At 36.2% G+C, this 22,938-nt stretch overlaps 1 protein-coding gene across 8 annotated transcripts in view; it reads left to right on the top strand.

Moving 5' to 3' along the window:
- The window catches only part of dicer1 (dicer 1, ribonuclease type III), a 57,257-nt gene that overhangs the window by 6,616 nt on the left and 27,703 nt on the right, over window positions 1-22,938 (top strand). For 2 of the 8 annotated variants that reach the window (XM_087288616.1, XM_087288618.1), the window contains exons 2-17: window positions 3,174-3,224; window positions 6,132-6,236; window positions 6,408-6,596; window positions 10,774-10,927; window positions 11,033-11,160; window positions 11,279-11,413; window positions 14,029-14,189; window positions 14,339-14,507; window positions 14,603-15,075; window positions 16,654-16,786; window positions 18,487-18,729; window positions 18,815-18,969; window positions 19,044-19,176; window positions 21,365-21,440; window positions 21,521-21,660; window positions 21,859-22,038. In XM_087288616.1, coding sequence (XP_087144742.1) covers window positions 6,483-6,596; window positions 10,774-10,927; window positions 11,033-11,160; window positions 11,279-11,413; window positions 14,029-14,189; window positions 14,339-14,507; window positions 14,603-15,075; window positions 16,654-16,786; window positions 18,487-18,729; window positions 18,815-18,969; window positions 19,044-19,176; window positions 21,365-21,440; window positions 21,521-21,660; window positions 21,859-22,038 — 2,394 coding nt within the window. In that variant the 5' untranslated portion in view covers window positions 3,174-3,224; window positions 6,132-6,236; window positions 6,408-6,482. 8 annotated transcript variants of the gene reach the window in all.

Here is a 22,938-nt window from a genome sequence, read left to right as displayed (position 1 = left end):
ATAAAAGGTTCTGATTCACTTCAAATGTTTACTACTCTAGCTTATAGTTAATGGTGTTGATTTGATTTTAAGCAAAATTAGGAACAACAAAAATTATCATTGCAATTGTTTTTACGGTCTCGGAAGATTTTTGTCTATATATATTGCATCACCAAAAGTGATTGAGGTCAGGTCCATTTGTTGTGTAATATATACAAGCCCCAATTGCATTATTTAATATATTTTGTCATTTGGTTTACTCTTTTAGATTTATATATGTTGTGAGCTGATTTTACAATGTACTTGCTGCCACTGTTTGGTGGTTTCATATTTTTAAATAATAATTATTAAAATCAATGAATAACATTTAAAAAAAAAATTGGTTATAGTGTGAAGTTCAGAGTTACCATCAGATCTAGTTATAGAATATGTTAATAATGAATAAGTGTTCACTGTTGCAGTTAACTCTGTGCTGTTTTTATGCATCTCACAAGCAATATATCCTTTTTTTTTGTTTACCGTTTTCATTGGGTTTTTTTATTAAGCAAATTTAAATAATTTAAGTACTGCTCTTACTGTTAAACAGCCACAATTTTGTTATCTGAGTCAAATTTGGGAAATCCTAAAAGATTCCATAAATCCTTGGCTAAAATCTGTAATATTTGGTGTTGGTTTGACATGTTCACAGACAACTGCTCCAATGAAGGTTTGGCAGTGTCAGAAGTTTTCACACACTTCCCTGCAGTGTGGCAAAAGCTGCGATGAGCATCAATCCTAGAACCAATAAGAGCGTAGAATCTGATGATGCAATCGATGCAACAATTCAATGGCCGCGGGGAAATGTCAAAACAGTTTTTTCTTTGTTTTATCATTGAGACATGCTGTGTGCAAAATTGCTGCTAAAGATCGTTTATGTTTGCTGTGAGGAATCATTTCAGAATGCAGGATAGTAAAAGTGTCACAGATGGATGACGTCAAACTTTAAAGTAGTTTTCTTTCGTGTTTGGCGCCTCTTCATTGTCGTTCAGTCTGAAATTATGACAGCTGAGATCTTATAGTGTGACGTGAGCTATGTTCATGCAGTCTGACATGCTTCAATCGTTCAGGATTAGGGCTGTGCGATTTGTGGAAAATTTCTGATTGCGTTTTTATTTTTTGACATTGTGATTTCGATTTGATTTGCGATTTAATTTTGTAGTCAAGCTTCAGTTCAATCTGTTTCATAGCTTCTTACTGCTAAATGCTAAAAAAGGAACTGAAAAGATATTAACTTAAACATTTATTCAAATTTGTAAATATACAGATATGAAAAATTAATTTTTCTCTAGAGCCACAAATAAAATGACCTTACCTTTCTGTAACTCAAATTAGGGAGATAGTGTAGCTTAGTGTACAAACAAAAAATAATAATTATAAAAATACAGATCAGTCTGCAAACTAACGTTGCTAAAACAACTCTGAAATTGTACTTTGCTGTTACTTGCTACTAGATTGAATGCCGGTGGCAATGATTTCAGTTGACTTTTTAGCAAGACACTCCTGATATAGCCATCTGTGGTGCTTTTTTAGGTTGTTTAAGCTGGTTGTTTTATTTCCTCATGCTGTGGCAACAATTCTTACAGATCACCTGTTTTTGTTCAGTGTCTGTGACTTTGGAACCAAAATATTCCCATATTATCGGTGTCTTGTTTTTCTTTTATATCAATTAGTCTTTAAATGCTTCTGAAGCAGATGCCATCATCCCACTTGTCCGCACTTTCCTGTTTGTTTATTTTTTATTGTGGGCGTTCCGCATAGTTCAGTTGTGCAATTCTAAATGGGCAGAATGAAAGTGTGCTCACTCAATTGGCTAGTAAGATATCACACACAGACTGCAGTCACGTATTTGCTTTGGGCGAGGGAAATAAAATAAAAATATATATCATATCACAGCCACTTGCGATTAGCTAATCGCAACGCTGAAAATTGCGATTACGAGTTGATTTCGATTAAATGCAAAGCCCTATTTAGAATTATAAAAAAATCAAACAATGTGAGCTGGCCTTATCTGTTGCAGATCAAAGTGACTTAGATTCTGGAGTCTCTTACACTATTTTAAAAGGAACAGTTTCATCAAGATTACTTGTGCAGTACACATTGTTTCCGCTTCAATAATTCTGCCATGGTGGGGCACCACACAAAAATTACTCCCGCCACGGTTAGATTACAGCTTCTCATTCAAAACATTCAGTCATTGTTGTTGTTGTTATTTTAATGGCGGGTTATAATCTCACCAAAACACATTAAAAGGTAAGTGAATTATAACAGCTCAAGCTTTTCTGTAACTGTAGTAGTGCTGTGCGTTATTTGTTTAACCCTTTAAGGTGACGTACTGACTGACTGTAAAAAAAAATCCTAGAAGAAACACTGATACGTATTTAAGTAATATTAATTTCTTTTTGTGATTTTAAATTGGTTTATATTTTATATATACCTATATTTTTATACATTTATGAAAAGCTTATGTTTTTTTATAGTGTTTTCTGAAGTTTTTTGAAATGTAATTTTGTTTTTCATTACATTTACTGTGATGTTTTGAATGACACAGTAAAGGAAACTGGAACTGAGCTAATTTTAACACATTATTAAATGGTTTTCTGATATCATAATTACTGCTGTAATCGTTTTTGTGGTTCTATTAATTTGACCAATTGAAAGCACCAGTAACGAGTTGTCTTGAGCATTGATTTATTTTTATTTATTTATTATTTTTTAATAACACTAGAAATCTGCTTGTGTGTAGTGGAATCGGACAGCCGTGACCTGGCCAGCTGTTTTGCAGTCAAGCGTTTAACATCGAATGTTTGGTTCGCCGAAACAGATGTGTGTCAGCGTTTTGGAAATCTGAAAGTAAATAACCTATGTGGTTGCATTAGAGATTCATGAACCCGAACACGGAGTCTGAGAGCAGCTTTTTAACCAGGAGCAAATGTGTCCGCTCACTGAAAATGAAGCCTTGTGTTACTTGAGCTGAAATGACTTGTGGTGATTTGTTGCAGCTGTGTCGAACAGCGGTGGTCGGGAGGAACGTGTGGCTCGATCCTGAGTGGCAAAAACGTGTCGACAAGCCAGTTGTCATCCGAATTCAGCTGTCCGCTCCTTGCCAGAGATATGTCCATTATCACAAGCTGTATTTTCTCTCTCTTCATTTTCAGAACATCGAAGGAATACTGTCTCAGGCCCCCTCCCCCATCTGCAGCTTTGAGGTACTCGGATCATTTCTTTCTGATGAAAAATGCCCACTGATCAGTGAATAATTTGTATACAGTAGGTTTTAGACAATTATACAATATTATAAAGAAACATTAATGTGTTTTCATTATTTTTAGCAACTTATTTTTATATAAAATAATGAACCATTCAAACATTTGTGTGTGGGAAATAAATATCTTAATAAGACTTTGAATGTGACATTTATAATATTGCAATTACTTCCGTTTCAAACAATTAGATTCTGTTTCTGCTCTTTTAAAAATAATTTTATAATGATTTTGATCATATGAAATGCTTAAGCCCAAAAATAATATATTATGATGACCTGAATTTTATAATTATAGAAAAAATGACTGCTGAGATTTCAGTTTCTCCATCACTCAAATTTCTCGGATAAAATTTTATTGCATCTTAAATTACATTTGAGCTAATAACATGTAACAGGATCCTTATGTTTTTGGTCATACAAATGCCATTGGCGCAGAGTAAGGAACTTTTTCACCCTCAAATAATCATCTTTATTTTAGCAAACTTTTAAATAGTATAGTATTAAAGTAAATGGCTAACAAAAAAGAATTGAAGTTGAAATTAGTTTTACATGTGCATTGCTTCTCATTTAATCAGGTAGAAAATAGCTAATTATTATATTTAGTCAATCAAAATATTAACGTCTTTTTAAAGTTAAATGGCAAAATTATTGGTCGTTTTATGTCATGCTTTTTTATGTTCAAGATTATAAAAAAATGAATATACATTGCCGTTATAAAAGCACCAATTTTCATTTGATATTTCATTTGAATCCAATGGGCTATATGCACACAGACTTTTACTTTCAGCCAGCCAGCCTCAACGCTTCCAGTAAACTCTTTTTCCATTGTAAAATTGGCAAATTTAAGGTCAGATTTCTTTAAAAATCATTGATCTTTACTGCCTGAAAGATATACGATATAAAGTAGGTCTCTGACTGGACAAGAAGCACTGTATTAAATTCAATTTCCCCTGCCATGTCTTTAAAATTTGACAGTTTATTTTACCCCTGTATTTTCAGTGGAGTTTCTACTCTAGCCTGCTGATCCTGACGGTCTTTCATCTCGTTTTCTGCTTGAACAACTAAATCAATGCTTAAGTCTATTTAAAGGAATGTTTTGAAATTACATTACAACATCGATGCTGGAAAATAAACCTTATGAAATTGAAAACAGTCACCCTAAGCTTTCATTGGAAGTTTATCATTGGCTAAAAAACACTAACTGTGCACATACCCCATTACTTTTATTGTCACATCACCAGCAGCATGTGTGCAATGATGAGTGAAAGCTTAGGTGCAGGCTCCAGACAGTTGAAAATACATTGACATACATTTAAGTACACAAAATAAATTTAAGACGCTACACAGAAAACAAATATACACAATACAGTGCAATGTACATTTCTATACATTCTCTAGAAAAGTAAACAATAAAGATGTAAAAAATAAACTTGTTACACAATACATTTGTCTCTGACAATTTATCTTTTTTTAGTTTAGTTTTTATATAAATTATATATAATTTAGTTTAGTTTAAAAAAATTTTTTTGTTATTTTTAATAAATTGTTTTATTTCACAGCACTACATTGTAGTAAAAAAATTTAATGGTCACACTTTAAAATAAGGTTGCATTATTGCTAGTTTGTAATATTTACTAACATGAACTAAGTTTAACAGGGTATCCGCGGAGTCTTAAAATGTCTTAAATCTCAAATGCTAAATTTTAGACCTTAAAGTCTTAAATTCACTGGAATATTGTGTTGTAGGTCTTAAATTTTTTTAACAGGTCTTAATTTTCCTTTATGTATAACTACCCAATCTGACTATTAACAGCAATATAATCATCAAGAGTTCATCTTAATAAAACTTTTAAGTTTTTATTTAAAAATATCATTGAATTACATTCCTTATAGTAACATTTGTTTCATAGTTCTCCATTTATTTACTGCTGAGGACACTGACCTGACCTGTATTTGTATTATTAAATGATTATTATTTTAGACTGAAGTAATTATGTATTGTTCCTTTCTTGGTAAGGGTTATTGGGTTTGCGAATAGATATATTAGATTTTTTTTTTAAACATTCAAACAAAATTATTATTATTGTATTATTAAATGTAGTAAATTATTTTTGATAGGGCTAGTGAAAATCTTTTCTAACTGGAATATTGAAAATTACTCCTTCGCATTTTGCACTGTATACAGGACCATTTAAGACCATTATGAAGGACATTTTAGACTTATACATAAGTCTAAAATGTCCTTCATAATAGTCTTAATGTTTTTAAAAGTCTTAAATTTAGCTTGGTGAAACCTGCAGAACGCCTGATTAAACAATACTTTTATAGCATTTATCAATTGTAGTTGAACATTTATTAATGTATTATTACAATCCAAATGTGTGCTTGTTAATATCCGTTAATGCAATGCGAGTTAGCATAAACTTCTTGATTCTCATTAATATTAACCTCATTAATATTAACAAAGATGCACTCAAAAACTCACTTTTGCAGCTTATTTGTTCAAACTACTTATTTAAAATGACTTGAAACAACACAATTCTAAAGTTTTTTTGGAACAACTTAATTGTTTTATGTTAAATCCACCTACATTTGTAAAACTGATTAAGTTAACTTAATTTGTGTTAAAACAACATAAAGAAATTGTGTGGGATCCAGTGTTTTCTACAGTGCGAATGAATACTGTAATGTATTTTTCATTGTTTGTTCTTGTTAGTAAATACATTACCTAATACAACCTTATAGTAAAGTGTTACCAACATATTAGTCTTATACCTGTGTTCTATATAAAGTGTTTCTTTTTGCCTTCCCATTGATGCAGGTTCTAAATGTGTCTGTTTTTTCCTAGCAGAGTAACTCAAGGGGAGAAAAGAATGAGCTGATTTTAAGAGCTCAGATAATGATGCCCAGAATAAGTGCGGCCTGGTCACAGAGCAAAGTGGGGAACGCACACGCTGTGAGTAAACATTCTCATCTAAAATCAGTAACCCGCCTGATCCTGATGGCCCCTAACCAGCACCGAATATCACATCACTCAATATACCACAGGACACAATAGCATTGTGACACGCTTGCTGATTTCACTCACATCCTACTGATCTGATGTTACGTGGTCTGTCTCCGGCAGTGAGCATTAGATGGCCATGATGCAATGAGATAAACACTGGATGACTGGAGGTCTCCTGCTTATCAGTCTCTAAGCATGGCTGGCCTACAGCTGGTGACCCCTGCCTCCTCACCCATGGGGCCCTTCTTTGGTCTCCCGTGGCAACAGGAAGCTATCCATGACAACATATATACACCAAGGAAATATCAGGCAAGTCATTTGAAATGGGTTGGGAGATTAACTTTGCAGGCACATTAAAAAATGCATGCTTGTGACAAAAATTGCATTACTATACAGTAGGGATGTAACGGTATCAGAATTTCACGGTACGGTAATACCTCGGTATGAATGTCACGGTACGGTATTTATTGAATCATTTACAGGAAAAAACAAAACTTATGAAAATGCTCCAAAAAAGTGCCAAAAGTGTCAATGACATACAAATTAGCCATCTATCTGTAAGCTTTGAAACAGGAACTTCAATTTTAATAACAAAAAAATATTAAACCATGTAAAAAAATAAAGTTTCAATTTAGTATTGTTGAAAACTCATCACATTCAACATTTAATCACACTCAGCCCATCTACCCAGATGAGAGCTCTGCTAGTCGGACTTCTCATCAAGCATCTCCCGCTGGATCTAATCTCACTATATTTATTAAACGGGATATTTCATTTATCTTGTTGTCTTTATCTAACGACATATTCCCTGACTTTGGGCATTGGAATCTATTACTTGTTCTCAGGTAACGTGTTTTGGCTGAGCGCAAAGATAAGTTAATGATTAATGTAACCACGTACATTCTGTATATTGACTGATCGCTTGCCTTTATTTCCTATAATGTATAAACTTATTGTATGTTATACTTTTAAAATGGCCATTATCGATTCTTAAAACTGATACTCAGCAAAAGAGAGGCTGTGCTTCGTATTTTCACTGAAATTGAAAGGAGGCAGTGTTTTTATCGGCTCCGTTTTGTTATAAATATCCACACAGTGAAAATGACGCTCATCTTATGCAGCACAACGCCTCAACATGTCTGCTGTCTAAGTTGCTAATATTAAAATGAAAATAGGCAGTTCCTTAAATCATGTTTACATTTTATTGTTGAGAAAGTGAAACAACGAAGCCAGGGTGATGTGAATGAAGTTATAAAGTACACTGTTCCCTTTGAAGATTTACCCGTGTCCTCGGTATAATCTGCTTTTCCATATCAAACTGAAAAGAAGAGACTGCAGCCTTGATCAAACTTGCGAAGTCTGAACTTACACGGAGAAGATGCAGGACTGAACTGTGCGTGTTAGGCTACTTAATATTCAGGAAAAGCCCCAATCAGAGAGGCGAACGTCTGCAGCCCCGCTTCTGTTTTCAGATGTACATGACAGTTTATAAGTATCACACACCAGACGCGCACATTCGAATGATATTTAACATGAAACTAATCAGATGGCGCTCTGTGGCGCGGCTGAAAAATGAACTGCGTCCTGAGCCGTCGCCGGGCGCCGCCGACAGCCGCCGACTTGCGGCGCCGGTGTGTGTATCCTGATAGAAACCTATGTTTAGAATTCTAAAATACATGGCGCTGCGTGGCGCTGCGTGGCGCTGCGCGGCGCGCCGCCGAGCGCCGCTTCTGGTGTGCGACCTGCAGAGTTTTCCAGCTCTTTTCATCCCCGCTTCTAGCAGCACACTCCATTTCCGCATTACTGGATCTGTAGCGACAACAGACCGCAAGGGATGATGGTCAAGCATGGGCTGATGGCAATTGTAGTTTTCGCTACATCCCGTTCGCTTCATTCGCCTGAGCAAATTTTCTCAGAAGACCTATAGTTTTACCGAGTCATGCGACTTCGGTAATATCGAAAAAAATATTATTGCGGTATGACGGTATTTACAATACCGTTACATCCCTACTATACAGTATGTTGCTTTTGAATCTTTAACGGCAGTTTCTACGTGAAAATGATTCTAAAAGTGTTCATTTGTTTTTTTACGTAACAGACATCAAATCAGTGGCACCCCCAGAAAATTTTCTTAGGGGTGGCCAGATGAGGCACAAAAAAATAAATAAAAAATTCACACAAAATAAATAATAAATTAAGTGTAATTATATATTTTTGTGTTTGGTAGATGAAAAATATGGTTTTAATTCATTACTCTTAAAATATTGTGGTTTATTCCTTGAAATAAATCAGCAAGTACATGTTCAAACCAAATAAAAATCAATCATTAATTTAAAAACACTTTTCAGGTCAGTTATTTTTTTACATACTTTTATTGTACAAAATACATGTCATGTCTAAAATTAATGAAGATTAATAAATTAATTTATAAAATCAAATGAACAATCTGAACAAAAGGCATTACTATATGCACACCCACTCACTAATAATAGCATGTATCCATATTTCTTTTTGAGCCAAAATATTATTAATACAGTGTTATTTTATTTTAGTTTTTTTTATTTATGTACCTTTTTGCAAAATACATCCACAAAATCACTGAGAATTCTGGCAAAGAAAACAATGGAGGTGCTAAATAAGCTAGATTTTTTTATTAAAAAATGTACAATCTCATGAACCCAAAGTTGTGCATAAACCCCACAAACAATACTAAACAACATATGTTATAAGAACTTTACCCTTAATTTTATTTGTATTTTGAAATGTGTAGTAGCCTAATCAGCAAAAGCGAACGTTCTGTAGAAACGCGAAAACATTAAACAATTTCAAAATCATCAAAATTACCTAATCCTGAGCCTTGCTAAGTAACGTTAACATGTTCAGTATTTAACTAGAAAGGTTAACAAAGAGCATAGAATAATTACTTAAGTAGAGATATGCATGTATGACAAACATACCCATTGTTGTTTCCTAAATAATTGCCATAGCTGTCTGTTGAAGGAGTGTGCGTGCTGTCAACAACGATCAGAGAAGGGGCAGTAAATCAGCTACGGCAGTTGCGCCAATCAATCCACAATAATTTAGTGGCGACAATTTATTAATTTTTTAATTGAAATATTGTGAAATTCTGTAAGTACATTTAAATTAATATCAACAGCTTAATCATATTGGGGTGGCCAGAGTTTACACAGGGGTGGCCCTGGCCACCATTTGGAGGCGCCACTGAATGAAATAGCTCACGAGAGATTAAAGGCTTTATAAAAAAAATAACATATAAGAAGTATAATGAGTAAAAAAACATTACTCAGTCTAATAAAAAATGTACAATAAAAGTGCTACCAGATGAGCTACCAAGCAAGTTTACGTCATTAATATGGACATGATATATTGAGCAGAAAGTAAAATGCAGAAGTTTACAGATCAGACATAAACTTATTTTATTCAATTCACTATTTTAAAGTTTTTTTTAACCTTGTTAATCCTCTAATTGGCAGATGAGGCAGCAAAACAGGCCAATTTCCCTGGGAGTGACATAGTGTTTAATTGCTCCTTACAATCTCAAACCTGCAATTAATTTGTATGTAAAGGAAACATCGTAAATGGAATAGGACAGCTGCTGAAATAATAAGCTACATGAAATCAACTTGAAAATACATGAAAGACAATTTTCAAATAAAACCTTTGAGACCAGGCACGAACAGTGCCTTTATACTAGATGCCAAATTGGTCAGGGCTATTCAATTGGTGGCCAATACATTAAAAATAAATTTAGTTTAGTTGTAAAAGGGTCAATATAGTTATGAAGTGACATGCGTCTTTTTAATACAGCATGAGCTGCAGTTGATGGCTGCGCAGAGAGTGAGCCTAGTGACATTAAGCAAGTGGTGCGGGCAGCTGAAAACATTTGGATATGTTTGTAGAAAACGCCTTTTGTACAATGCACTGATACCGTCAATAGGGATGCAATGATTAGCCGATTTCACTATTAATCGCACTTCAATTCATTAGGCTTAATTAATCCTAAAGGCTTCTGAGTGCTGCGTTTCTACTGCACAGAGCAAAACTGCTGCAATGAATCAGTAATGCCAACTGTGTGCTAGTTTAAAGTTACGAGCTTATACCTAGGCTAATATGCATGCAAATTACATAAAGAACAGAATAATGTAAGGTTACTTTCAAGCTATCAAATAAGAAGAATGAGCACTTGCAAGCCACACAAAAAATAAGTACCTCAGACTTCTTTCAAACTCTGAGGTGAATTATCCATTGTTGTTTTCATAGTGGCTATTAAAGTCCTGCAAAATAGTATTCAAGCTAAAACTGTTTTGATATTAACGTTTTTCCAATCATTAGATTAATCCATAAAAGGGGAAAATGTGCAGTTAGTCTTAGTGGGAAAGCTGTTAAAACTATGGTATATAATGGTATTGAAAGTGGTACATTGCATTTTACTGAAAATGTTCAACCAATTGCACTTTCCCAACAGGTTGAACTTCTTGAAGCAGCTCTTGAACATAATACTATAGTCTGCTTAAATACTGGCTCAGGGAAGACCTTTATCGCAGTGCTCCTAATCAAAGAACTCTCCCACCAAATTCGTGGCGAGAATGGGAAGAGGACAGTTTTCCTGGTGAATGCAGGTGAGGAAAAATCTAGTCGGCCATGTACACAATTTAAGCATTTTTAATCTCTTCTGAATGCAGAAGTCAAGCTCAAACCCTGTTTTGTTCTGTTTTTAATCAAAGCGTCATCTGTGGCTCAGCAAGCATCTACTGTAAGAACACACTCTGATCTCCAAGTAGGCGACTATATGTCAGAGGACATGACATCATGGCCCGAGGAGATGTGGAACAGAGAGATGATAGAGAATCAGGTGTGATTTTTAACATGCCTGTGAATTCATATAATTGTCTTGATGAGGTGTCATCATGCAATATCTCTATTGTGAAAAATTTCAGCCCTCTTCATACATCTCTTTTCCTTAATTTCAGGTGCTGGTGATGACGTGCCACATCTTCCTGCATGTTTTAAAGAATGGAGTCTTGCCACTATCAAAGATCAACCTGCTAGTTTTTGACGAATGCCACCTTGCAATCACTGGCCATCCTTATCGGGAAATAATGAAGGTGAAATTGCACTGCATTGAACGCATGCTGTCAGTGTTAAGAGAGGGATGATGGAGGTCTCATTTAACTGTCACTCTACAGAAATGCTAAACTGATGTCAATTCATTATTATTGTTAATGTGAATGTGTTTAGTCCTTGAGATTGAACATATGCACTCTTATAAGCTTTCTTAACTGAATGTTAAGAGATGAGAACCCACCTCCTGAATTAAGAATTAAAATGATAGTTCACACACAATTCATTATTAGATATGAGTCTTATTTTAGTCTTTTTGTGCAATGCAAAAAATGCAAGCATCGTTCAACTGGCATCAGAGTTGTGATGTTAGAATAATTAGTTGTAATTTTAGCTGTGATAAACTGTATTTAGTAACATATTGAACACTGAAGTATTTGTTCTCTCAAAAATGCTTTTCCAAACCCCTGAGAGCTTCGTTTATCCTTGGAACACATATATTTGAGCTATTTTTCATGAAATCTAAGAACTAGGTTTTAGGCCCGTTCAAAGTTCAGAAAAATTCCAAAAGCATTCTCAAAACAGACCATATGCCTTAAGTAATTTATTTAGTATATTATCAAACTATATACATTTTTGTATACATGAAACAAAATGACGACATATCAGTATCTTCTATACAGACGTATTACAGGATGAGCCTGTGCTTTGTTTCAAAAAAAGAAAGTTGTGTACAGGCATCTGGGATGGTACTGTTCATGTCACTGCGCAGTGTCCCTAAACTGACACTGAGGGGAACAAACTGTTGAATTCATTATTTTTGTTTTATGTGTATACAAAAGTATTCTAGTTGCTTGATAAATTTCTGGTTGAACCACCGAATGCATGTTCTGTTTTGAGGATTGTTTTTGGTATCTTTCTGGACTTTTGTGTGTAAACTTGCTTTTTATGGAGGATGAGGGAACTCTACGATTTCATTTGAAATATCTTTGAGTTCTTAAGATGAATGAAGGTTTTAATTATTAAAGAGCCCCTATTATGCATTTAAAAAAAGTCATATTTTGTTTTTGGGGGTCTCCAACAACAGTCTGATTTTCATGCAAGGTCAAAAAACACATTGTCTTATAACATGCATTCATTTTTATCTAATTATCCCAACGATTCCTATATGATTCGTTCAGCAATTCATGTGTTTCCAAACCCTTAGCGCGATACTAATTTGAGCTGATTGGTCCGATGACCCAGTCTTTTGTGATTGGTGGACTGGGTTCAGCGAGAGACTGAGAGAAATGCGCACTACGGCTTAACAACAAGTAGTCAGAGTGCAGAGTGTATGTGTGAGCCCAATGCAGGAGTGCATTAAAGCAATGCAGTTTAACACCAGCATATTGCGCTATTCTCAACCACAAGTAAAACAGTGACATGCATTCAGTATTACTCCACACAGTGGCAAAAGAACTATTTTGAAATTTGACTGACGCACATGTTTAGGAACAGCTGGTGGTGGCCATAGCAATGACAAACGCCAGTGGATTGCAAGCTTGCAAACTCATTTAAATCCGTAAACAATGCAGCACACGTTGCATTTGCAACCTGGCTTTAGACGCGATATGAGAATATAAAGTTAACTAGATACAGTTCAAGCAGTTACAAGTAACAAAACACAAATACATAATTTGCAAGCTAGAGAAAACAAGGAGGAAACCATTTTTATCACACTTATTTACACTTGTGAAATGAAGGAGGAAACCGATCCATGAAAAATGTCAAGCTCTGACAAAGTCCCATACATCAAAAGTCTTTTCTGATCCTTCCTTTAACAAACGGCCGCTGAATCTCCCGTTGAAAGCATGTAGAATGCTGAAGCACTAGTCAGAAAAATGACAGGAACACAGGACAAGGCTGGGGCTATAATGCTGAGGTAGTTTTGCAAAAATAAACTTCAACTACTTACTCTTTACAGCCTCATCTTTGGGTAGGAAAAAAACACAACTTTCTCTCACACGCTGCACGGCCAGTCTGAGTCGACTTCTTTATAGATGAATCAATAGTTTTAAACATGGTACACTTTCGGATTTAAGCCTTAGTTGGATATTTAACTTCACTTAGAGCTGTTTTACACACTGCATGGAAGCTCAAGTTTAAAAACCTATAAGAGGGGCTCTTTAACAGAATAGTAGGGTGACCAGATTTTGCCAAGTAGAACTTGAGGTGGACAACACCCACCACCCTGCTACCAACCACTGATTCAAGCTTTCAATTGTATGATTGTGTCTACTCCAATTCACTCTAGAAATAGAAAATTTGAAATGCTGGCTATAGCCAATAATATTTTTATCATTCACCTGTATTTTATGGATTTTAAGGTGATTCTCTTTAGAAGATTTTCCTCTTTATAATGCTGTTATAAATGGATGGTTCATCCATTTTTAAAAAATCCTCTTACAAAAAACAAGATTTTGTAAAGAATGTAGGACATTGACATCCATATTGAGAACAAAACATATTATGAAAGTCAACAGCAATGTTTTTTCATCATTCTTTGTGTTTAGCAGAAGAAAGAAACTTCAAAAAACAAGTAGAGGATGAGTAAAAATAAATACATTTTGTTTTTGTGTCTGTGTGAACCGCCTTTAAATGGTGTTAATCATCTGTGCAGATTTGTGAAGGTTGCCCCAGCTGTCCTCGCATTTTGGGTCTCACTGCTTCCATTTTAAATGGCAAATGTGACCCTTGTGATTTGGAGGAGAAAATTCAGAACCTGGAGAAGATTCTTCAGAGCAATGCAGAAACTGCCACTGATCTTGTGGTGCTGGATAGGTGCGCTGCTTCTGCTTTCCTTAATAATGAATAGCTGCTTTTATTGCAGCTTGCAGAGCACAAAAGTTTCCTTGATTTATACAATAGGATTATGAAAAATGTTGATTGGCACCTGCTATAAAGCATTGTCTTGTATGTTTGTTGTCCAGGTATGCGTCGCAGCCGCGTGAGGAGGTGCTGGATTGTGGACAGTACCAAGATCAGAGTGGGCTCTCGGAGAGGCTTTTAAATGAGCTGGACGAAGCCCTCAGCTTTCTAAACGATTGCAACTTGTCTGTACATAGAGAAGATAGAGACCCCACGTTTATCTCCAAACAGGTTAGCTTTCATCTTTTTAAAGCGGCTGAACACTTTGTGTCAAACTACAGTTGTTTTGAATGTGATTTTATTTTATTTTTTATTTTTTTTCTAAGGTGCTGAATGACTGTCGTGCTGTGCTGACTGTGCTGGGCCCTTGGTGTGCAGATAAAGCTGCAGGAATCATGGTTCGGGAGCTGCAGAAATATATTAAACATGAACAGGAAGAGCTAAACCGCAAGTTCCTGTTGTTCACTGACACCATCCTGAGGAAAATCCATGCCTTATGTGAGGAGCATTTTTCCCCAGCTTCCCTCGACCTGAAGTTTGTCACTCCCAAGGTCATCAGACTCTTGGAAATTCTCCACGAGTACAAGCCTTTCGAACGGCAGCAGTTTGAGAGTGTGGAGTGGTACAACAATCGCAATCAGGACAATTATGTTTCTTGGAGCGATTCTGAAGATGATGATGAGGACGAAGAGGCGGAGGCAAAGGAGAAAACCGAAGCAAATTTTCCCTCGCCGTTCACAAATATCCTCTGTGGAATCATCTTTGTGGAAAGGCGATATACAGCGGTTGTTTTAAACAGGTTAGTCTTTTTCAGTACATTAGTACTGTACATCATTGAAAAAATGGTAAACTGTACAATATATACTATACAAGGCATTTCTTAAAAAAAATAGTTTTAGTATGTTTGTTTTAATGGTTCTGCAATGGAAACACCACTTAAATTCATTTTCTGAGAAAATTTTTCAACAAGGCTAAACTGGTAAATTTATTAAAATGTAATTTTTATTAAAAAAAAATCATTACTGTTTTGGAATATTTTAAAATGTAAGTGAATCCTGTTATTGCAAAGCTTATTTTTCAGCAGCCATAATTGCAGTCTTCTCATGTTCCTTGCTGATTTTCTTGTCTTACTAAGGTTACCATGATACTAGAATTTGCTACCAATTGGTAACGAAATTTTAATAATGTCAATTTCCAACAAACATTTAAGCTCTGTGGAGCACGTTCTTAAACAGTGCCGATTTGCCATTGTGTTTACGTGCTCAACAGAAAGACTGCGATTAGCCGTGAAGGTCATCGGTTTACAGAGCTCACCATTGTTTACTGTGTGTAACCACAGATAAAGGGACACTGGAGCATTTTAATGCCACGATTCAACAGCATATCGCTTTAATGTCAGCTCTTAGACAAACCAGCTGACTTGAAAAAGCTCCAGTGTCTCTATATCTGTGGTTACACACAGTAAACAGCAGTGAGTTCGGTGAACCAATGGCCTTCACGACCAATCACAGTCATTTCTGTTGAGCATGTGAACACAATGGCAAATCAGCGCTGTTTAAGAACGTGCTCCACAGCGAGCAACATTTCAGTACTGATTGGTTTTGAATTCCAGTATCATGACTACGTCTTTCTATTATAAGCATTGAACAGTTGGGCTGCTCAATATTTCTGTTATTTAAAATGTAAATATTTACATAAAAATCAAACCCCTTCGTTTTTTTCGTGATTGCGCAAATGCTGAATCCAATGCAAAATCAACAAAAAGTCAAAAAATTTTGCGATGCGGCAAAATTCTTAATTGAAACACAAAATAAATGCAAAAATTTGAATAATCTCGTAAAAAATACAATTCCAAACCATATAATCAAATTGCGATGAAATGCGAGTGATTAACATGTGAAGTCATAGCAAAGATGCGATTAGATATCCTGTGGCGCAAATCGAGTGAATAACACCGCACAAATTGGGGGTTTTGTGCATTGATACACTTCAGACTGCAAAAGAAACTGTAAGCAAACATCTAAATGGAGCAGTGGAACAGACAGAAAAGCAAATAGCTTACAAAGATTGAGATTGGTTCAAGGATGACGGCTGCTGGATGTGACCAAATTAAAGGACATTATTTGTGCTTTACATGTATGGCTGGTATTATGATCGATAAAATTGATAAATGATTTTGCTCAACTCTTTTCCTGCAATATAATTTTTTTTAAATGTGATATATATATTTTCTGTATTTTGTAAATTTGTGTCCTTCCTGAAAATCAGTATTATTTTTTTCTTAACAGTATTAAACAAAATCTTGCTGACCTGAAACAGCAAAAGCTGTATTAAAAGCAACATTTTTAATATGATTGTATTATTTGTTGTATTTCAGACTTATTAAGGAGGCAGGAAAGCAAGACCCAGAGCTGGCTTACATCAGTAGCAACTTCATCACAGGGCACAGCATCGGCAAGAACCAGCCTCGCAACAAGCAGATGGAGGTGGAGTTCAGAAAACAAGAGGAAGTGAGTAAATCTGGCAATCTTAGGCCTGGTTTCTACCTGAAACCTCATAAGATGTGTTTTCGTCAATCCATTAACAGGCTGATGACACTAAATACTGATGTAAATGGGATCTAAAGTGTTAAAGCTTCCACTTACCTCACTTCCAGAGGTTGACAGCAATGCATTTTGTTGTGTAAATACTTGCGGTCAGAAGCTTCCAAAAAACCTCAAAAGACAACACAGGGCTCGAAATTGCGACCATTTTGGTTGCATATGCGCCCGAAAATTAATCTATGCAACCTCATAATATATTTGGGCGCATTAGTGCGACTGCAGATAATGGTTGTAGTGCGACCTGTTTTGATTTTTTGTAAAAACGTGCTGAATCGCTCTTCCCTGCCGCTATATTGGTTCATATTAGCTGTCATTCACTCAAGGTATTCCGCTGTCAGATGACAGGGAAGGAGCTTTTATGACCACGGGAAATGCAAACGGCTGAAGAGTAAAAACTTAAAGCACACAGGTTTGCAAACCCCACCTAAAGTTGAGGCGCAGATGAAAGCGATCATGACATGTCACGTGGTGAATAATGATCCGCCAGCTGAGATCATTCGAGTACGCACTTCTTGGAGAAGGCGCCCGAATCTCCATGCGTTGCATTGTGTTCAGCGCAAATGTCCGCTAAAAGTCAAATCTAATACTGTACATATCATCGCCAAAGAAGCTCGCCTTTACTAAGTTTACACTGAAACTGCGGCTCATAACAAAGACCGGTATTGCGCCGATGGTTAGCGCAAGAATCTTGCGCTGCCAGCTCATAAATTGGGTCGGCTGACTCGCCTGCTTTCCACTAACACAGAAAGATGAAGATCAGCTCAGACTGAACCTTTAAATTGACACAAACTGAAACCAAAACTTTTAAATAGTAATAGAAGTGAGACTTTACTTACTTTCTTTTGTCTATTCTTTTTTGAGGTGTATATTATTTTTTATTTATTTACTGATGACTGCTTTGCAGCTTTCAGCATTGAATTTAATTATTTATTATAATCTTTTGTTTGTTTTTAGCATAAATATTATTCATTAAATTGACATGCATAGAAAAACAGCAGTACAAAATAAATATTTCTTACTGCAATGCTTTATTTTTGTTTGATGCAAACTATACAATTATTTTTCATAAAGTAACAGACTTTTTATAGCAGATAACCTACATTCATGCACATTCAAGGCAGTATCATAATGAGAAATGTAATTCATTGTTACTATTATTGTCATTTTTTATCATCATTTATATTCTATGGCCTAATTATTAGACATTCCTTTTGGAATTATTGCTCACAAATATCAATGTCTTCGCAGCATTAGTTAGATAGTTGTTTCTGGTTTTTGTCAGTCCTATTAATGTTGTTTTAAAATACAATAAATCCTTTAAAAAACAATTTGTAGCTGTGCTCATTCATTTTTGGTGGGTGCTCCTAAATTTTTTCTGGTGCTCCTAAAATTTTTTTGGTGCTCCTAAATATTTGAAGTTGGGAGCACCAGTGCTACCAAGTAAAAAAGTTAATTTCGAGCCCTGCAACATATGTTCTTTAAAAAAAATTCAAATGTCTTGTCTGACACATCAGATCACTGAAAATACGTTTTATTACCAAAAGGTCCATGCCCACTTTATTAGCTTGTATTTCTAACTCTTCTCTCTGATTTCCATTACTTACCAGGTCTTGAGGAAATTCAGAGCCCATGAAACCAACTTGCTCATTGCAACCAGCATTGTGGAGGAAGGCGTCGATATCCCAAAGTGCAATTTGGTCGTTCGGTTTGACCTGCCGACAGAGTACCGGTCGTACGTGCAATCCAAAGGTCGAGCCCGTGCTCCAGTCTCCAACTACATCATGCTAGCAGACAGCGAACGGACTAAAACCTTCCAAGAAGACCTCAAGACCTACAAGGCCATAGAGAAGGTCAGCAGGCGCAATGAGAACTATTTTCAGAAAGAGGATGTGTGTATTTTAAAATGTGTCATTATAAGAGTTGTACATCTTTCAGATCCTCCGAAATAAGTGCTCGAAGTCGGCTGAATGCAATGATTTTGAGCTGGAGCCTGTGACCGATGATGACAATGTTCTCCCACCGTACGTCCTGCGCTCAGAGGACGGCGGGCCTCGTGTCACCATGAACACTGCCATTGGGCACGTCAACCGGTCAGTGATTTTCCTTATTCAAAGACAGCAGTGTTGTCATGTCATATGGTTAAATGTATTTCTGTGTTGTGCAGATATTGTGCGCGCTTGCCCAGTGATCCGTTCACTCATCTCGCTCCGAAGTGTAAAACTGTAGAGATGAACACCGGAGGGTATCGATCCACACTCTTCCTACCTATCAACTCACCACTCAGAGTTCCTGTCACCGTGAGTTCTGCACAAAATTTTTATTTATTTATTGGACTAGAGGCCGATAATGAAAATGGTCTCCCACCGTGTGTTCTGCTCTCAGAGGATGCAGCCCTCATGTCACTATTAACACAGCCATATGTCATTAATATGACATAGAAGCTAGTTTGCAAGTAGTTAAAGGAATAGTTTATATGGGTGTCAAAATAAATTGTTTCTTCAATGCATCACGATGCAGACACAAACAGTTCAGTATCGGTTCAGTAATAATCATAACGGTATTATACATACGTCATTTATCACATTTGCGTTTTATGGCAGTTGCTTACTATGACGAGGGAGGAGACCTTGAGTAATTAAATTGCTTTAACTACTTTAAAAACAGATAACTGTGCACAATTTTACTGCTTGTGAGTTTGCTGGACAGTCTTTCACTCTCAGTCTGTTGCTCGCTCTCTGTATCCCCATTGACCTGCTGGCTTATTCGTGAGGTAACGTTGTATCTCTTCTCTGGGCTGTTTCAACAATAATGTTACTTGTGGATCCAGACATGTTTTCTTCACCACCCCATCGTCTATAACTGATTAGCTGATCGCCGCGGCTGTTTAACATCAGTGTCTGTGTCAGATTGCTGAACAACGCCAGAGTCATGCTGACCATTTAAGCCAATCACAGCTTTTTTTGTTGAGCACGTGACCAATCATAGGCGTTTAAGAACTCGCTCGACAACACTAAAAAAAGCAAGCGGGACAATATTTACATTTGTTTATTTGCTTTAAAAGCTCATGTTGTTCTGTGCATGCACTTAAGTTTTGTTCACATTCACAAAGCGTTTTGTTTGAACAGGTAAAATTTAAAGTACAGTACATATATCTGTCTTTTATTAAAGGACAAAAGAATATATAAATTTAAATATATTAATAAATTATACATTTAAATACAATAATGATTGTTTTGCTAAATAAAATATCAAATTGCTTATGGAAAGCATCGTCAATGCATTGTAATTTACCAAGATATCCAATTGAACCAAATCAATGGCATGATAATCGTAACCAAACCGAACGGTGGGACCACTGTAGGTTCACACCAGTAATAGTTCACATAAGCAGTTGCTGTTTTGTTTTGCTTGTGCTTATCGTTGGCGTTTATACTGTATTTTCACTGCAGATAAGCCAAGCTGAGTATGCAAAATCACTTCCGATATTAGAGGCACATAATGAAACTCGCCCTTGAATTTTATTTGATCTGCAGTTCCTCTACACAACTCACTCTTGTCGACATTTTTGTAGTCACTATTGCTTTTATCATGCAGCTCTTTGCGTTCAGATGCCAAAGAAACAAACAGCGCTACATTGGAAATATGTGCTTGTCTAGACCATTCAGTATTTTATCGCCACCAAGTTTTAATTAAGGCTGATTTATACTTCTGCGTCAAGTGCACGCGTAAGCTCTGGTGCAGCCTTCGCGCAGCTGCATAGGCTTTGCCTTGGCTGATGGTGACGCTGACTCGCACCTCTCTAAAATTGTAGCTACACGTCGCAACGACACATGGTGCAAGCTCTGTGATTGGTTGGCTTGGTATCGCTGACGAGACTGGGCAGGACCGAGAGCTGCGAGAGAGCTAGTGTTTACAAGTGTCGAATCCAGTGACGAAGCTCCAGGTGTAAAGTTTTGTTTTGTGTTTACCTTATGATTTAAACTGTTGCAGGTCTGCCGGTTCCTGGCTCTGAATGAGCGAGTTTGAGCCACTTGTACATTAAGGTAGCATTCACAAAAAACAAAACTCCAGCGAAGAAACTCGCAAAGCAACACAAACATCACACAGAAGTATAAATGCATGGCATGTTCCCTGGGTCACGCCGATCACTTGACGCTGAAGTATAAACCAGGTTTTACTGTTACTTTAAAAGTTCAAGGCACGTTAACAAAAGTGCCAATCTCATTGGTCAGCATGTTTTAAATGTGGCGCGTCAAATAAAAACGAGTCTGACATGCTTTTTTTTTGTAAAATGATGCTTTTATACCTGGTGTTTTGCGCGTTTAATCATGAGGCATTAAACATCGGTAAAAAGCGTGAGTGAAAATCACTCAATGTGCACAAGACTTTAGACTGATGTTCTTATATTGAACACAAAATCAGTAAAAAGTTTATTTTTAATTGCTAGTTAAGGAGTGACATCTAATTGTTCCTCCTTTTCTTTAGGGGCCAGTAATGAATTGTGCAAGACTGGCTGAGAAAGCTGTCGCTCTTCTCTGTTGTGAAAAACTCCACAAAATTGGTGAGCACGAAGAAGTCCAATTATTCAAGATGACTTCTGAGACCGAGAGTGTCTGACTGGTGCATATTGTTCTTGTCCAGGTGAACTGGATGATCATCTGATGCCTGTGGGAAAGGAAACTGTGAAGTATGAGGAGGAGCTGGACCTGCATGATGAAGAGGAGACAAGCGTGCCAGGAAGACCAGGCTCCACTAAACGGAGACAGTGCTACCCAAAAGCCGTGAGTGTTGTCACATTTTTAGTCATTTAGAGTGATTTTTCAGAAGTGTAATGTTCTGATTTGGTGCTCAAGAAACATTTTTTTTCATCATGTTAATATTAGTTTCTAATAGTTAATTGTACTGCTTAATTATTTTTGTGTAAACTCTAGTGTTAAGAAATACAGAAAGTCTTCAGTATCTTGTATGATGTTTTGTAGATACCAGAGTGTCTGCGGGGTTGTTACCCTGTGCCAGAGCAGCCTTGCTATCTTTACGTTATTGGGATGGTCCTCACCACCCCTCTACCTGACGAACTCAACTTCCGGCGGAGGAAGCTGTATCCACCAGAGGACACAACCCGATGTTTTGGCATTCTGACAGCTAAACCAATACCTCGGGTAACCGCCTTTAACATATCATCACTTTTGAAGAAAACCTTGCAAAGATTTGAAATTAGAATAAATCTAAATATTTCATTGTCCTGGTATTAGTTCACACCCCAGTAATATTTGCTCACCATTTAATTACCCTCAAGTGGTTCCTAACCTTAATAAGTTTATTTCTGTTGAACACAAAGATATCATTGCTAAACAGTAGCCATTGGCATAAATAGTAGGAAAGAAATGAGTTGAGTTGTACTTGTGCTTTTTCAGGAAATTTATCTTTGACTCAAACAACACATTTGTACACATACAAAAAAACATGATGTAACATTTACCGAGATTTAAAAGCCATTCAAGTTAATTTGCCATTTAAAATGCTAATGGGACACTAGTATAACTGACTTGTTGTATTAATTACTTTTACACAAAGGCTTCCCCGATGGCAGTACTTCATACATTGGAATTAAAACATGATTTGGATCATTTGCTGTTATTTGTATGTTCCTAAAAACCAACAACTCCAGGGTTTTTTTCTACCTGCTTGATCAGACCAGTGGTTCAGATTTTCACTGGCCCTGCCAAAAAAAGTACTAAATAGCTATTTCTTAGCCACATACTTTAAATAATGTATCAAAAGCCAAGTATAATTGTATACATACACTTTTTATTCATTCATTTATTCTATTGAATTAATCTATTTTAAAAAATGTTGGCTGGAATTATGCATTATAGGCTTAAATTATAGAGAGAAATAACAGATGAACCGGTGTTGTGTTAAGAAACGCACCCTGCTGTAAATTGTACCCCCTCTGAAATTAGCATATATTACCCTAAATTGATTTAAACTAGTAATAGAGTTATGACATCTAATGACAGTGACTGAAGTAAGGTCCATGAATTGAATCCTTACCTTAC

This window comes from Danio rerio, chromosome 17, assembly GCF_052040795.2.
Source record: "Danio rerio strain M-AB ecotype USA chromosome 17, GRCz13ab, whole genome shotgun sequence".
NCBI classification, from domain to species: domain Eukaryota; kingdom Metazoa; phylum Chordata; class Actinopteri; order Cypriniformes; family Danionidae; genus Danio; species Danio rerio.
This window is presented reverse-complemented; position numbering and strand designations above follow the sequence as displayed.